The 19,469-nt window shown below is 32.1% G+C and overlaps 1 protein-coding gene across 9 annotated transcripts in view; it reads right to left on the bottom strand.

Annotated features, from left to right (window-relative positions):
- Positions 1–19,469, bottom strand: part of LOC145252666 (cilia- and flagella-associated protein 337-like) — a 482,634-nt gene that overhangs the window by 25,001 nt on the left and 438,164 nt on the right. For all 9 annotated transcript variants that reach the window (XM_080112440.1, XM_080112445.1, XM_080112446.1 and 6 more), the window contains one exon: positions 250–396. In XM_080112440.1, coding sequence (XP_079968566.1) covers positions 250–396 — 147 coding nt within the window. The remainder of the gene's footprint in view (positions 1–249; positions 397–19,469) is intronic.

Consider the following 19,469-nt stretch of genomic DNA (forward strand, 5'->3'; position numbering starts at 1 on the left):
GTTGAAAGTTTTATAAACTTAATTAATTAATTGACTATTTGTTTCCTAAAAATCATATTGGTGTTAAAAACATTTCCAAACTTTTGAGTAAATAAATGAATTACTTGAGAAGCACAAACAGTTTGTCCCCTCAAATAAAAATCGCATTAGCACGTTACATAAGGAGTCGTATCGTTATTGCAAATGTATGATTATTTTATAAAGCTATTTATATTGTTGATCGGCAATTAAATTAATTGTTTGACTCACCGATGTTGCCAAGACCTGGAATGGGGAACATATCTTTCCAAATCGAGCCATTTGCTTAGTATTAATTGCACCATACAATTGTCGACGGTTTCGACGATCCATCTTCTTGCGGGCTAAATCTTTAGCAACACGAACACCAAGAAATGTCTTTAATGAATACAAAACATGAGATTAGAAAGATATACAGCTTGCGAACAAAAGAAAATGAAAGGGGAAAATTTATCTTCTAAAAAAACACAGAAAAGCAAAACAAAAACTCAATCAAGCACTAATACTGAAATTATTGTTGAAGAGAGGAATGGAAACTGATATTATAAAAATGACATCAAATATTACAATTCTTGGAGTAATTGATAAATTGTTCCTCAAAATATTCCAAAGCAAATTCATATGTAAACGTTATTGACATTTAGTGAATGCAATTTAATTATTTGAAATTGAAATGCAATTTAATGATTTTAAATTGAAATGCAATTTAATAATTTGAAATTAGTTGGTTGGTTGGTTGTTTTTGTTTTACGGCATATCAACCCTTTTCGGGTTATTTAATGCCGAATCCAAAGATTTTGAAGAACAATTTTTAATAGAATATATTTGTTGTTTTCAAGTCGGTTTCTATTTAACCCATAGTTGGGACTCTAACAGGTACTACCACTCCGGGTCAGTGTGGACCTGGGAGCAATGGTAATTAAAGGGTGGCTCCACACTCCCCAAAGCCCGCAAGCTGGGGCCTCACCACTGGATATAGTTTAAGGTCATATCCAGGACCCCCATTGAGGGACTTTTACCCTCCGCAGGGAGGCAGTCAGTGTATTCTAATGCCCCACCAACAGGGCCAATTTGAAATTGAAATGCAATTTAATGATTTGAAATTTAAATGCAATTTAATGATTTGAAATTGAAATGCAATTTAATGATTTAAAATTGAAATGCAATTTAATAATTTGAAATTTAAATGCAATTTAATGATTTGAAATTGAAATGCAATTTAATGATTTAAAATTGAAATGCAATTTAATAATTTGAAATTGAAATGCAATTTAATGATTTGAAATTGACATGCAATTTAATGATTTAAAATTGAAATGCAATTTAATGATTTGAAATTGAAATGCAATTCAATGATTTGAAATTGAAATGCAATTTGATAATTTGAAATTGAAATGCAATTTAATGATTTGAAATTAAAATGCAATTTAATAATTTGAAATTGAAATGCAATTTAGTGATTATAAATTGAAATGCAATTTAATGATTTAAAATTGAAATGCAATTTAATGATTTGAAATTGAAATGGAATTTAATGATTTGAAATTGAAATGCAATTTAATGATTTGAAATTGAAATGCAATTTAGTGATTATAAATTGAAATGCAATTTAATGATTTGAAATTAAAATGCAATTCAATAATTTGACCGAAATTGAAAAAATTATGCGAAAAAAAAAAAAAAAATTCGTTACACATGCAGATCGTCGTTCCAAATCTCCAAACAATCGGGTAAAACATTTTTAACGGATGACGGTCATTACAACCAAATTTCACGTTCCATTGTTCAATCCTATTCAAAATACTCGTCACAAGACAGCTTCATAATATGAGCGCACAGTTAAAATAAGACACTAAAGTATTTTAAACCAACAACTTGAGTGAATCTTATTGGGATTTTCCCAATTAAGTACGAGAGAAAAAAAACACACAATTAAAAGTTATAATAAAAGCTTGTATTTTGAGGAAGGAAAAGACAGGAAAGAAGAAGAAAGGTGTGTAAATAACCGGTACTTGTGAGAAATCATCTCAAGAGATTCCTCCTTATAATTTCATTTTCGCTTTATTATAAAATTAGAAAGCCTTGCTTTTCTGTACTGTTGTTGTTGTTGTTGTTGTTTTTGTTGTTGCTGTTGCTATTGTTGTTGTTGTTGCTGAGCAATATTCATTATGATGATATTTTTGTCATTCGTTTCTACGATATCTTTCTGTTAAAATTTTCTTTTAAAGAATGATATAGGAGGGATCATGTGAAGGTTGCCAACATCCTTAAGTGAAAGTATTTCTGTAGAATAGAATTAGTTCGAATGTGACACACCCAGATTATCAGCCCTTGTCGTTAACCACTGAGCTACCATCACCTCCCTACCGCTGATGCTAATATGAACTTCCATACATGTCCTTCTCTGTTGAGGACAGAGATAACAGCAGGCATGTTCACTTGTCAGAAAATCACAACAAAAGATGAAGAAAGTTGAACTTTTGCAGGCACTTAATCCCAGCAGAATTTGTTAGTCGGCCAATGATTGTTTTTTTTTTTTTTTCGACTAACCAACGACCTCGTAAGAATTGTTGGTTTCCGGTACCCCAAACAAATTCTACAGGGGTGGCCAAAAATGTGTGAAAAAAAAAAAAAAAAAAAAAAAAAAAGAATCAAAGGATTGGTCTTGATTTGGATTAGGCATAAATGAATTAAAAGATTGTGTGTCATTTCTTTGATTTGGATTTCCTGTGTCTGCTTATAAACCAAAATTCTAAATATATAAAATGTGTTTAGATAGATATAGAAGTCAATAAAATCTCCACTTATATATAAAAGAAACTTTGCGTGTGTCGTTATGGGTTCATTCTCTATAGACTCCGAAACGGCTGGGTCGATTAAAAAATTCACACAAATGCACTTTATGCATCTGGAAGTGTTCTTAGAAAGGTTTTGTATTGAATGCCTCTGATAAGTATCGGAAATTGATAATCAAAAACATTTGATTGAAAAAGAAAGTCCGTTTTAAGCAAAGTTAACACCTTTATACAGTCTAACATCACGAGTGTATTTGAGAAGTGTTATCACCGCACAAGCAGAAGGGCCCAACGTAGATTCTTTGATAAAACAGAGGCGCATGCGAAACAAATGTTTCTGTTTAGAGCACAAGTGAACCATGATACTTGACTTTTGTATTTTAAACTTTAATTCAAGCCATTTTATAAAAACAATTTTATAAAAATTTTTTTATAAAATCAACAGTTCAGTGGAATATAGACAATATGAATTGTGGACTAAGTCACTGTATGTGAAGATTCCTCCTGGTGCACCGCGGTAGGTCGCTGACTAGAGCAGGCAATTAATCGATTTGGTTAGAAAATTGGCGATTCACTGATTTGGATGCCAATTGGAAATGTGGAACATTCATTAAATCCCTGGTAACATCGGGTTTCCCTGCTACTCTAGTAATATATATGATTATTGAAACCATATTGTGGTTTATTTGTTATATTTCTCTTACAAGACTGAAATTTTTATAACATCTAAATGCATATTTTAAAGACTAAAAAATACTAACATGTTTTTAAAAAATCTGTACATATTTTAACTTGTATTTTAACGTATCTCTGTAAAGATTATATAGATTCTTTTACTAGGTAAACACTTACAAGTATTATTATTGCAGAATAATAAATAAAATTCTACATTTTTAGTCGAGTAAGCAAACCATAATGATTTCAGATAAATCTATAAATTTAACAAAAAGTGACCTTTTATTTCTGAGATATTCTAACGTTTTACAACAGTTAACTAAAAATTGTTACTTTATTCTTATGCATAAAAAGGAGTCTTGTCTGCATTCGAACGACATTGTAAATTCTGACCCTTGCCATCTCGACTTCAGATTTTTTTTTTTATTACACCATTTTGGGGGTGCAGCCTCAATGATATGAAAATATATGTTAATATGCATATCAAACTACATTCCCTGCCCCTGATCTTTGAAGATCACCTATTAACCCCGTGTCAAGATCGGAAATCATATCAATTTGCAACATTGCTTAGCAAAACATGTCAGCACTGAAAATTCGTGGCACACGCATGGTTATTTATAAGATGGTCGCAAATCGCAGAACCATACGTATTACTCAGAACACCCGAGGGTGAAAAATTTGCATGAATCTTTGAAGGCACATGCTGTTTCAAACAAAATCTAATCTTTGGGCGAACATCGCAAAGATTAGATCCTTAGTAAGTCGCACTCTCCCTATCATTTGAAAATTTTAGAGATTCTTTTTATTAAGTCATTGAGACCTTCTCTTTGCAAACAAAAAGAAAATCTTCTTGGACTTAATTTAGTCTCTATGTAATTTTTTTCTCCCGTTTATTTCTGTGTTTTTTTCCTACCCCCGCCATATTCATGACTTTTTTGTTTATTTTAAATCGTATTTTCCTCGATTTAGCTTTGATAAGTGAGGAACGAAACCTGGTTAGCTAACCTTTATTTTCATTTTTTATTTTTTAAATTCATTATGCTTTTTGGTCTGTATTTAGCTGTTATAAAATTCTGTACCCCCCGGAAAATTTTCATATATATATATAAGACAAAAGTCTATATTCCAAATTTCATGATGTTGAACATCTTACAATTTATTCCTTTAAATCCGTAAATAAATTGTAAGATGTAAAAATCATGAAATTTGGAATGTAGACTTTTATCATTTATTTATTATATGCTCTGTAATCACATTGAGCTTTTTAGATTAAGGATTTGTATAGATAAAAAGTGAAATATAATTGACAAAATCAGATTTCCACAGAAATATATATAATTATTACAATAATATTTTTATAACCTACTTTTCGGGAATCATAAGTGAAGGGTGATACGATTACTACTGGTCGAGAGATTCGAACCTGGCCACAAAGCCACTTCTGACTCCATCAGCAAGGAACTAACCTCAAGGTCAATCTCAACCGCGAGAAATATCATTGAAATTTTAACATTTATTTTTAAATGTCGTAACATCCGGCCATAGTGATCTAATGATTATAACATCATGATATCTCTCTCTCTCTTTCTCTCTCTCTCTCTCTCTATATATATATATATATATATATATACATACATATATATATATATATATACATACATATATATATATATATATATATATATATATATATATATATATATATATATATATATATGGAAGTTTTAAAAGCCAAAAGCAATGCGGAAAGGACCGGGATCACAAGAGTAAAGAAAAACAAACAAACAAATAGACGAGTGTGTTTGAGAAGAGAAATGTCTGTTTATTCATCTATTCATTTATTCCTCACCTCGTTGTATAATAATTTTACAACCAAATTGTTGGTATGTCCGGTGTAGATAAAGTCCGTTGGTTGTATGGAACTTTGATTAATTTCGGGAGAAAATACCCCCCTTTCCAAAAAGAACACACAAGTATGCGGAAGAGGACAAAATGGCGGAAGAGGACTGCACATAGAGGTTAAGACCGCAGTAAGATGTGACTAGTTAATACCGTAGGTGTAATTTTATTTTATTTATTTATTTTTTTGCTATAAAAATTTATTAGCTATATATTTTTTAATCTTGTTTAATTTGTTATTATTATTATTATTATTATTATTATTATTATTATTATTATTATTATTATGTTGTGTAGTGAGGGACTCATATTGAAGAGTGGCGAGGAGATTCATATTGGGCCAATACATATAACAGATATATTTATAATGGCGGTAATGATTCTGATGATGAGAGAGAGTGAGACATTTGTACATATTACAGTTCTGGGGTGTTTCTTCTTAACTCATATAAGCGAGGGTGATAGAGTTCTTATATTTCTTATAACACCTATAGAGAGAAGGAGCGATACATATTCTGGAAAGGGTTACGCAATGTTCATAATAAGATGTTTATCACAGTATCTTTTAATTTGTGGAATGACGACACGAAGACAACAGTTACAAATATCGATGGTGATTCTTTATTTCATTGGACCGCTCGAATGATGATGACGTCAGGAATTCACATTTGGGATCTACATAGTTTAATGTTTTTTCATTCGCTTCCAAAGGACTCTGACTCCAACTTTCACTCTGACTGACTAGCAGACTCAACTGTTCTGCCTCAGCTGCTCAACTCAACTGCCCTGATCTGACTACTCTAGCTCCTATATTGAGAATTTCCCTTTAGCTATGACGTCAGAAGTATGTACTTCAAATGTAACCAATTCACGTGCCTATGCACACGTTTTTCCAAACACGCTTTTGACAACAAAATGAATTCTCAACATATACTCTCACCTATTTTTTTTTAACCTAACCTATTTTTTAACAATGTATTTTTTATTTGTATTGTTCATTCTTTTTAGCTGACGTTTTTATTATTCAGTTTTGTAAAGAATGAACAATTATAATAGAATTTAAGAATAGGCCTTTATAACATTCCGATTTCTAACATTCTCTTTTTTAACCTTGCTTCCAAGGTTCGAGTCTCGGCTTATCCTAATCTCATTTTCACTTATCTCTTCTTATTTACATGGAAAGGGGACAGCCTTTACTTGTAACATCCCTTTCCCATAAAAAAAATGTACGCATTTTTAAATTCTAGTACATTTTTGTCTCTATATCTCTACAACCACTTGATCCCATAAAAACTGCTTTAGTCATCCGTTTTCCAACTGACTTCATAATTATTTTCTTTAGATAAGAATCTCTCTGATCTTCCTAGCATTTCCTTTTTGGGTATAGGGTATACCTCCTATGATTCATCTCAGCTGCTTCATCCAGCCACCGAGGTCTCATTCACCTCCTCGAAACCGACGACTCTTTCGTCTAAATGTGTCCTGATCCTTTCTTTTGCCTGGGTGTTTTACTAATTAGAGCTTTGTCTCATTTTCCAAGTATCTTATTTCTTTTGGGACATACATCAAAGCTCATTTACTTAAATCTTTGTGGTTGGCTTCTAATTATTAAGATATACCTTTTCATCACACTAATTCGTTAGGGTTTCCCTGCTTGGACTCTTGGAACTTCGATAAAGACTTAGACAACATCACCCATAACTAAATAACCCCCATTCCTTGCGCCAAAATGCCTATTTGCGCACTGAATTCTAACAATGGCCCGGATTTCTGTGATTTTTCTTTTCTTTTTTTTTTCATCAGAGCGTCCAAGATTCCAACAGAGAGTCATACATCTCTAAAAAAAATATAAGGTTATATGTTTTCTTCCTACGTACTTACCTTTTACATTTTCTCCCTTCTTAATGCTATATGTGATTTGCCCGTGGTACTGACTCTTATAGTCCTTGGTACCCTAAGGAATTCTCATACCCTTTAACGCCTGCCTCTTTAATTTATTGTGCCGAGTCGTTGCAGTCATGTGCAGCATGCTTTATAAACCGATATACCCCAGGATCCCATCTATAGTTTCCTAACAGGGACACCTTTAATGTTGTTTCCTGGCAAGCTACACTTCTTGCGAAGAATGTTTATGGGCATAAAAAATAAAAAAACAAAAAGCAAAAAAAAAAAAAATCTCTTTAGGCTTATCACATCCAAAAAACTCTCAAAATACCCGTTTACGTAATTTTCTATTGTCCCTCTCTAAAATTCTAACATATTTCTAGGCCAGCCATTTGTCTCAATTATCGTTTCATTCTATTTTCTTATGACTTTTCCATTTTAATTTATCTACTTAATTATGACTATGAATTCCTGACGTTAAAATACAATAACATTATACATACATTTAAGACAATTTACAATATTAGTTAAACATCATATAACATTCAAAAACATGCATTATACATTTAACTATGATTACCCTTTAACTTACAATTATAACTTTTTCAATAATTTTTTTTCTGTAATAACAACAATTACCACAACAGTCTGTCAAAAAATGTTCCTTTTTTAAAAAAACCCAAAACACATAGAAAGCTGAAAAGTTCAACTATGAACACAAAACTCTTTTTCATTCACACACGCTGATTTAAAAAGTACATGCGACTTTTGAAAAATCTTGTTTGATTGACAGTTATGCAAAACAATTTTCAACAATAATGACGGACACTAATACGAATTTTAAAACAATAATGGATAACAGCAAATTTCTCCGTGTTATGTTTGTATATATTTTTAAAACAAAACAATTCATTTATCAATGAAAATTATTAGCCGAATGTCATAGTATTTTACCATGTTTTATTCAAAAGTACTTTATAAGCTTCGTATATACGTTTTCGTGTGTGTTTGTTTTTATTTTATTATTGTTCTTTATTTTTCTTTTGCCAGATCGTCTCTTTTTTTAATACATTTTTCTTTCATATGTGAACCGTTTATTCGTGTGTGTGTGTTTTTTTTTTATTATTATTGTTTTTTTCCTTTGCGGCATATCGACATTTTTGTCTTGTGAGAATGTATGCTTTACTTTTTCCATTGTGTGTATGTGTGTATTTCGTCTAGCTTATTTTCTTTGTTTTTTTTTTTAGCGTTGTGCCTTTTTTTCCAATGGACCTTTTTGTTGTGTTTTCGTGGTATACGCGAGATTCGTTTTTTCCACACCCTTGTATGAGTGCACTGGAAAATGAGCACCAAATAGCGTGTATGTTGCATAGGCGGGGGTTTCATATTAAAGGATGACACTGTGTTCATATTAAAAGAGATATGATAGGAACATTCATATTGAACAGAGACGGTGGGGACATAAATATAAAAATGATTAGGGGGACATTTGTATAATTCTGGAATGTTTGTTCTTGACACATATAGTGAGGGCGATAGGGATACATATTCTTGGGAGAGTTACGCAATGTTCATAATAAGATGTTTCACATATTACCTTTTGGGTGTTGAAAGATGACACGAAAAGCGTTTTACAAAAACATAAAGATGATTGGATCGGTCAAATGATGATGACGTTAAGAATTCACATTTGTTCAACCCTTTAATCTTTCTACTCCTCCCTTCCAAAGGGGCAGCTGGCCACTGACTGCCAACTGACCCTCCTGATCTTTGCTGACTAGCAGACTCAACTGTTCTGCCTCAACTACCGCGATCTGACTAACTCTAGCTCATATATTGAGAATCTCCTTTTTGCTATGACTTCAGAAGTGTGGTTCTAAAACGTGACTAACTCATGTGGGAATGCACATGTTTTTCCTAACACATTTTTGACAACAAAGAATTCTCAACTAACCTATTTTTTTAAACTAACCTATTTTTTAACAATGTATTTTTAATTTCATTAATTTTTGTTCTGACATTTTTAATTTTCAGTTTCATAAAAGAATGAACAATCAATTCTTTTTACAATATAAACCATATCTAACTATTTAATAATAAAATTTAACAATAGGCCTTTTTAAAATTCCGATTTCTAACATTTTAATTCTTAACTTTGCTGACAAGGTTCGAGTCTCGGTTTATCCTAATCTCATTTTAACTTATCTAATGTTCTTTTTCCTGTAACAATTATTATTATTATTTTATTTATATGTTTTTTCTATTAGGATATATTCTTATGGTGATATTTGTTATCCCATTATGTTAATGTATTTTGTTTATTTATTTGTTTCTTATTATTATTCATCTTATTATCATTATGATAATTTTCCTACTTCTTCTTCTTCTTCTTCTTCTTCTTCTTATTATTATTATTATTATTATTATTATTATTATTATTGTTTAAAACTAGCGACGCAGCTATGATTTTTTCTTTTTTATTATAGTATCGGAGTAAAATTTGCGTAACTTATGGTGTAAGGGAGATAACTGTGTTTAACTTTATTTTATCATTTGTATTATTATTATTATTATTATTTTTACTACCTTGTTATTATTCATCTTATTATCATTATGATAATTTTCCTACTTCTTCTTCTTCTTATTATTATTATTATTACTATTATTGTTTCAAACTAGCGACGCAGCTATGATTTTTTCTTTTTTATTATAGTATCGGAGTAAAATTTGCGTAACTTATGGTGTAAGGGAGATAACTGTGTTTAACTTTATTTTATCATTTGAATTATTATTATTATTATTATTATTATTTTTTTTTACTACCTTGTTATAAATATATTTTTTCTTGTTTGTGTTTTTATTTTCTATTTTTTTATTTGTATTAGGGTGTAAGGGGATTAACTGGGCTTAATTTCATGTATTTTGTTTCGTTTCACTTTGTGGCTATAATATTCTTTCTTTGTTTATGTATATAAATATTTATTTTTTATTATAGTGTCTCAGTAAAACTCCGGGTCAATTATGGTGTAAGGGAGATAACTGCGTGTAAGTTTATTTCTTTTACTTTTTAAAAAATTTTACTGACTTATTTTAAATATATTTTCGTGGTTTATGTTTTTATTTTCTATTTTTTGTGTTAATGTGTAAGGGGGCTAACTGGATTAAATTTCATGTATTTTTTGTTATACTTTATGGCTATAATATTCCTTATTTGTTTATGTATATTGATATTTACTTTTTTTCTGTGTTTCTTTCTTCATATTTGTTACTTGTTAACTTGATCTTGTCTATTTCTCCTTCACGTCTACCTCAACTAATATTCACTCATTCATTTTCATGTCTCCATTACTTTTTTCTTTTTTCTTTCTTATTTTATTAAGTTTTATTTATCTATTCTTACTGTTTTTTTTAATATGAGGAGATCTAAAATCTGATTCTTACATATGAATGTGTTTGGTGTTATTAATGCATAGGGTAATATATTCTGGTGTCTGCATATATGGAATCTAAAATATGTATACATATACATAGTATTTTGTCCGTGTGTGTGTATTAATATATGTATCTTATTATCTACCTTTCTAACTCCTATCGTTTGCTCTTTGGTCCGTATCTATTTATATGTTTGTATTATAATCTCATCTCCAAGTTTTACCGTAATGTATCATGGGGACATTTTATTATCTATATAGCTCGTAATCTATGCATATGTTACTGTGTGTGGTCATTTTCTTTTTCTTTTTTATATATATATTTTTATTAGATTGTATATTATTTTATTTATATATTTATCTTTTTATATGTTATACTTTGTATATTGTTGTTACTATGGTTCTCTTGTTATTAGGTTGGTTTGTTGGTTGTTTTTGTTTTACGGCATATCAACCCTTTTCAGGTTATTTAATGCCGAATCCAAAGATTTTGAAGATTTTTTTTAATAGAATATATTTGTTGTTTTCAAGTCGGTTTCTATTTAACCCATAGTTGGGACCCTAACAGGTACTACCACTCCGGGTCAGAGTGGACCTGGGAGCAATGGCAATCAAAGGGTGGCTCCACACTCCCCAAAGCCCGCAAGCTGGGGCCTCACCATCGGATATAGTTTAAGGTCATATACAGGACCCCCATTGAGGGACTTTTACCCTCTGCAGGGGGGACAGTCGGCGTATTCTAATGCCCCACCGACAGGGCCATCTTGTTATTAGGAGTCAAATGATAAGGGAGAGCTCAGTTCCAGACTGTTATTCAGGGAAGGTTTGTATTTGGAGATAAGGAGTACTTCAGCAATTCTAAGATTTCCAAGGCAAGGATACTAATGTGAATGTTACGTTGTGTGCTGTTGCATGAAATAATATGTTTGTGGAATGAGGAGATTCTACTGTTTATATGTTCTTTGATGCATTGGTGTAGTGGTCTAATGGTACTCTCTATGTAGGATTTGCTGCATTTAGTGCATTGCAGGTCATAAACCACGTGGGTGTGCAAACATAAGCCTGTATCTGGGATGGGGCAGTTGGGCAGGGAGCAAGCGTCGGGGTGTATGTCGTGAATGTTTCCGGGTTAGGTACCGTTGTAAGGTGGTGCAAGTGTGGAAAAACTTTATGTCTAGCTTCTCATGGTGTATGGCTCTACGGATATCTGAGGAGATTCTATTGTTGAAGAAGGGGAGCTTGAGAAAACAGATATATGAGAGTTTGACGTTGGCGTTTTTTTCTTTTTTTGAGTGAAAATAAGGTGGAATTGGGATAACCGTTTATGGAGAGGATATATAGGAAGTTGTTAGTGTGAAAAATTTTGTCGGGTGTGTTAGTGCACTTGTTGTGTATGCTTGAAATCTTTGTATGTGTGTATCTCAGTTTGTCTTTGAGGGGTAAGGCAGATCTAAAGTGTACAAACTGCTGACATCCACCAACTTCTCCGAGTGGTTTTCAGTAACACATACTTCATATTTTTAAACTACACCTATAAGCAAGTGTCTGGTCTACCCATGTGCTCCTGCCTCTCCGGTCTCCTAGCTATTGCTTACATGGATAGACCCAAGAGACAATCACTCAGCAGTTGCAACTCCTACCTTCTCTTCATGAGATATATAGATGACATCCTCATACTCACATGCTCCCGTGACTAAACCATTAAAATCTTTAACACATTTAACAATACTGACCCTCACCTGCAGTTCACCATAGAACATCCAGACAACTCTGGCTCTTTCTCACTCCTTGATTTCAAACTCAACATCAAGGAAAACGGCTTTATATGTACAGAATTCTACAGGAAACCAGCCTGCAGACGTCTGTTTGTATCACCTCAAAGACATGAAAATGAATGAGTGAAGATTGATTGAGGTAGACGTGAAGGAGAAATAGACAAGATCAAGTTAACAAGTAACAAATACGAAGAAAGAAACACAGAAAAAATAAATATCAATATACATAAACAAATAAGGAATATTATAGCCACAAAGTATAACAACAAAAAAAAAATACATGAAATTTAATCCAGTTAGCCCCCTTACACATTAACACAAATAAACCACGAAAATATATTTATAATAAGTCAGTAAAATTTTAAAAAAAGTAAAAGAAATACACTTAAACACAGTTATCTCCATCACACCATAATTTACCCGGAATTTTACTGGGACATTATAAAAAATATTTATATGCATAAACAAAGAAAGAATATTATAACCGAAAAGTAAAACGAAAAAAAATTAAGCCCAGTAAACCCCTTTACACACCAATAAAAATAAAAAATAGAAAATAAAAACATAAACAACAAAAAATATATTTATAACAAATTAGTAAAAAAAATAATAATAATAAATAAAATAAGTTAAACACAGTTATATCCCTTACAGGTATAAATACATGGACAGTATCACTAGTAAGATACTCTGGACCGTTTATAGGGTGGACAAAAGAAGAACTGAGACAACTCGACCAGAAAACCAGGAAACTCATTACCATGCATAATGCACTACACCCAAAGGACGATATTGACAGGCTCTACGTGAAAAGGAAAGACGGCGGGAGAGGACTGATCTGTATAGAAGACTGTGTGGAGGATACAAAAAAAGAACTAGAAAAATACATAAACACTGTAAGGATAATTATGGAATTGAAAGACACGGAAAAAACAACAAAGCAGAAAACAGAGAGACAAATGACAAAACGAGAAAAGAGAAATGGGAAGAGAAACAACTTCACGGAAGATTCATAAGAATGACAAAAGATGATAATAACGAAAACACCTGGACATGGATGCAAAAAGGACATATAAACCGAGAAACTGAATCCCTAATAACTGCAGCACAAGATAACTCGATAAGAACCAACAATATCAAAGCAAGATCCGATAAAACACAAAAAAACAGCAAATGCAGACTCTGTGGACAAAGAGACGAAACGATAAACCATATAGTAAGTGAATGCAGCAAACTGGCCCAAAGGGAATACAAAACAGGCATGACCAAGTGGGGAGGGTGGTACACTGGGAATTGTGCAAACGATTGCATGTTGAGCGTACAGACAAATGGTACAATCATAAACCCACAACAGCACTCGAAAACGAGAACAACAAAATCCTATGGGACATGGACATACAGACGGACAAACCCATCCAAGCAAGAAGACCAGATGTAATAATTAACAAGAAAGAAAAATCCTGTCAAATCGTAGACTTTGCTGTCCCAGCTGACCACAGGGTGAGTATGAAAGAAAAGGAGAAATGAAGCAAATACACAGAGCTAGCCAGAGAGTTAAAAGGGATTTAAATGATGAAGAAAATCAAAATAGTACCGAGCACTAGGAACACTAGAAACAATTCCGAAAAACTTCGAAAAAAGAATGTCAGAAATTGGACTCAGAGGAATAACTGCAAAAATACAACGACTAACGATAATGAAAACGACTGAAATATTAAGGAAAACCCTAGAATGCGGAGAATAATACAAGAAGACAATATAACGAATAAGCGTTACAGGGAATGAAGAACACCGAAGCTGCATATCTACAAGTTCTACACCCCCATCATGCATCGTCGCATAGTTTCACCACCGCTCCTCCCAATAAAAAGGTGACACCAAAGAGCTGAGAAGGGTCAAGAAGGACTAAAAGACCGAGGAGAGAGTGCCAGCCAGACCTCGGTTGGACAAGCGCAAAAAGAACTGGGACTTTGGGGAGGCTTAGTGCCACTCAAATTCCAGTACAAACCAATGGCCACTGCCAGCGAGAAATCAATTGTAAGAGGCTGTTGGAATGATGCAAATTCATTTGCAAATGCTATCGAAGGATGTGGAGAGAACTGGACATCTGGGGAGACTTATTGTCACTTAGCTTCCAGAGAACACCACAGGTTTCCAATCAGATCGTTTGTTGACTTGTGTGAAAGCTCCATGTGAGCCAATAATAATAATAATAATAATAATAATAATAATAATAATAATAATAATAATAATAACAAATTAAGCAAGATTAAAAAATATATATAGCCAATAAATGTTTATAACAAAAATAAATAAAATAAAATTTCCCCCCAGCTACCTACAATTTTAACTAGTCACATCTTACTGCGGTCCTAACCTCTATGTGCAGACCTGTTCTCTTCTGCCATTTTGAATATACTTGTGTTTTCTTTGTGAAGAGGGGAGGTATTTTCTATCGAAATTAATCAAAGTTCCATACTACCAACGGACTTTATATACACCGGACATACCAACAACTTACAATTTAAAGGAGATTAGAACAATAGTCTAAAGAGCAGAGTGTATTTTAATGTAATAGTAAAATTACTAGTTTAATTTAAATACAGGGAAAGAAAAAGTGCTCGTTGTAATTTAGATGTATAATAAGCTCGATAGGTAAATATCCTAGAGCTAATTCAATATTTAGTAATGTGATTGATAATTTAAAAATCAAATTATAATTAAATTAAAAATCCGTTTCATAAGAAGAAACAACAACAAAATCAATAATTTGTACGATCGTTTCGGAAAACAATGTTTTTATTGTGGTAGACATCAAGTAACGGACAATAATTTTTACATATAGTGTTTTCAACAAACAAAGTTTCCTCATCAGCAAAATATCGGGAAGGGTTTCTATTATATGTAAAAGACACCATAAATAAACCTAGCATTAAAAGTAAGGCAGATGTATCTTTTAATTTTTCGCCTTTTGAAATCAGGAACTATGGTCAAAGTACTCATATAGATGCTTGTTATAGCTTTTCAGCTTATGAAATGATAAATTTTCAAAAGGAACGCTTGTGAAATAATTTATATCCGTTAGCATACTTTTGATTAAAAATCGCCAAGATTTAAAATTCGAAAGAAAGGGGAGGATAATGATATTTGTATAATTAAATAATGCAAGAGAGATAATTAGTCAGATTTCTTTAATTAAAGAATGCAAGAGAGATAATTAGTCTAACTTAATTTATTACAGAATAATAAAAAAATATTATAATCTATTTTTACTAATAAGTAATTTTTAATGATTTAAGGTGGTTTATATTTATTAAATTTAAACCATAGTTTATGACTGCATGTGAAGATTAGTTCCTCTCTTGAATTTAATAGGGTGGCTGTATTTTTTATATCTTTATATTTCAAAATTTTTAGGGTCTCTTTTGTACATAGTGCACAGAATTTATCTCCTAGTTTATATGGTTTGCAAGATTCAATTACTTGCTATTTCAACTTGAAAGAAATATTGTTATTCTTGAGTTGCCAAATATACTTGGATAGAGTAGTTTGGTTTGACAGAGAGTTATTTTTAAAAGAATATTTGTGCGTTGAAATTCTATGTTTTATTAGGCCAGATGTGGAACCAAAATATATTGCCTCTTGTTTATTGTGATTATTTCCGTTAGGTCTGGTGCTGAATTATTATATGGTGGGTTGGTTTGTAATTGATTGGTAGATTGGTTAAAGTTGGTGTCATTATTTAATCTGGTGGTTGAGTTATGGCTGTTAATAGATTCATGTAGGTTTGGGGTTTTTGATACTGTGCAGCTATAGATTACATTTTTTATTTTACATGAGCCTTGTAGGGGACATTTATTTTTTCTTCTACAGTTACAGTCTGCTATATTTTGTATAATTGTATTTTGTAGCTTATTAATTTTTTTACTATTTGAACTAATTATTTTTTGATGAAGGTTAGGCATAGTAGAGTAAGAGACTTTGATTGTATTCTTATTGAAAATTTTATTATATCTATGGGGGGCTTTAAAGTTCCTATCTAATATTTTAAAAAATTCTCTGGCTAAACTTGTCTCTAGATTTTTGGAATATGGAGGGTTTAACCATCAGGTCACCGATCTAGTTGGCCTTTTCTTTTTAAATGAAATTCATTGTATACTCCACAAACAGTTCAAACTTGAAGGAGGACTATACAGAGATGATGCACTTTTCGTAACTAACTCTACAAATAATAATTAAGAAAAAGCAATTAAAGCTCTACATAAATTATTTAAAAATTATGGACTTAGTATAAAAATCGACCCTAATAAAAAAATTGTTAATTTCTTAGACATAACCTTAAATCTTGAGAATTTATCATTTCATAAGCTGAAAAGCTATAACAAGCATCTATATGATTACTTTAACTATAGTTCCTGATTTAAAAAGGCGAAAAATTAAAAGATACATCTGCCTTACTTTTAATGCTAGGTTTATTTATGGTGTCTTTTACATATAATAGAAACCCTTCCCATTATTTTGCTGATGAGGAAACTTTGTTTGTTAAAAATACTATATGTAAAAATTATTGTCCGTTACTTGATGTCTACCACAATAAAAACATTGTTTTCCGAAACGATCGTACAAATTATTGATTTTGTTGTTGCTCCTTCTTATGAAACGGATTTTTAATTTAATTATAATTTGATTTTTAAATTATCAATCACATTACTATATATATATATATATATATATATATATATATATATATATATATATATATATATATATATATATGCCTTGCCTCGACAGTCGAGCTGTATAATTTTTTTACGCACATCTTTCTTTTAATGATATATTGGAATTCTTTCGTTGTACGTATTTGTGAATTATTCCACGGATTTCTGCCTTTTGGATTACTTTGGATCATCTTCCATTTACGCGATTCCGTTAGATTTTACTTGTGGGAATGGAAATTTAACTAAGTTTCTTGGATTCTGCATCTTTGGATTTTACCGTCATTGGATATTTTACCCTTCACCAGACTATCCATTCACGTGAAATCACTTTTTTATTCACCTTTTCCTTCTGCTTCACTTTTTGTTACCAAGTAAGATCTATAACTTACTTATAGTTTCATTTAATACTTTTGCAAGCAAAATCTGATCCCGCATTTTGCTAAATCCTACCCTCTGATGAGAAGAAAAGTATTTCTTCAAAACTCTGCGGATTAAGGACTATCTACTTATTTAGTGTTTATAAAATTTATAAAATTAAATGTTTTAAACTCTTTTTAACAGTGTTTTTTAACATTTTTTATAGACTACTTGTTCTTATATATATATATATATATAAAGCTGAACGTCTGTGTGTGTGTGTCTGGTCACGAATAGGCTCCTATATGGTTGACTATTATAGAAAACTGATCACATATAATGATAGAAGATGTATCAAGACACAGGAATGGGTATGTTTGAACTGGCATAATGATGATTCATTAAAATTGTGGGGTCTGCGTACGCGACTGGTCCACAAAGTATGGAAATAAAAAATTTAAAAATTAAAAAAAACGTTTACAAGTGTTTTTGATATAGATGTACATAATAATACTTTGGTAAGTATGTTTCAACTAAAATAGGGATGGTATAATAAAATTGTGGGGTCTGTGTTCGCGCCTGGCCTCCATAGAATGGAAATAGGCACAAACTTTAATAAGGATTTTTCATATCTATGTGCGTAAGTATACTTTGATAATTATGTTTCAGTTTTAAGAAATATGGTATAATAAAATTATGGGGTGTTCGTTCACGCCTGACCTTCATAGAATGGAAATATGCCACAAAGTTTAACAAGGTTTTTTAATATAGATCCACAGAATATTGTGATAAGTGTTTCAGTGTGAACAGGTATGGTATAATAAATTATGGGGTTTCTCTATTTTATTTTTGCTTTCATCATATTTTGCTTTCGTTTTGATACCCCCAAATTCGAAGCTATCTCTTTACAACCCTTCCTTTTCATAAGCTATTATATATTCATAAATGGTTTACGTCGACTTGCGCAACTGCCATTGCTCAAAAGCAGCATGCATACCGTAGGTTTAACCGACATAAGTCCAGTTCAAACAGATTGAAGTATATAGAAGCTAGAAATAACGTTAAGAAAGAAATAGCGACAGCTAAGAGAGAATTTACGGAAACCACTAAAAAGCGCATCGAAGCACAAAAACTAGGAACTCGAGACAACAGTGTAGTAAATAATGGGCACTCAACAATTCCCCCACTAACCAACAATCACGAGGTTGTCTCCTCAGCAACCGATAAGGCTAACATGCTTTCTAGTCGGTTTGCCTCCAACTCTACACTGGACCCTTCCAACCACCCCCTGCCTGACTTTCCTATGCGGACAGATGCCACGCTAGACGATCTGAAAATCACCCCTGTTCAGGTGCATGCTATCATAAAAAACCTTGACATTTCAAAAGCATGTGGACCTGATCTCATCCCAGCTGTGCTATTAAAAAAGTGCTCTGCTGAAGTAGCTCCAGTTCTCTCCAAACTCTACAACAGATGCCTTAATGAAGCTTGCTTTCCGGGCTGTTGGAAAACTGCTTCTGTTGTACCAGTATTCAAGAATTCTGGCGAAAGGACTGACCCATTAAATTATCGCCCCATTAGCCTCCTCCCACTTTTGGCAAAAATATTTGAGACCTTAATTAACCATGCTTTAGTCCATCACCTTAGATGCTAAACTTCTGACTGACAAACAATATGGATTTAGACAAGCCCGTTCCACAGCAGACATCCTAACTGTAATCTCTGAACGTATATACCATTCACTGGACAAAGCGGGGGAGGGCAGAGCGGTAGCTCTAGATATATCTAAGGCTTTTGACAGGGTATGGCATGAGGGTCTCCTCAGGAAAATTAGATCATATGGTATCACTGGTAGAATACTTAACATAAATCCTTCTTAGATAAGAGAAAAATCCAGGTTGTCCTCGACGGTCG

This window comes from Euprymna scolopes, chromosome 29 (genome assembly GCF_053919585.1).
Source record: "Euprymna scolopes isolate OS-2025 chromosome 29, ASM5391958v1, whole genome shotgun sequence".
Taxonomy (NCBI): Eukaryota; Metazoa; Mollusca; class Cephalopoda; order Sepiida; family Sepiolidae; genus Euprymna; species Euprymna scolopes.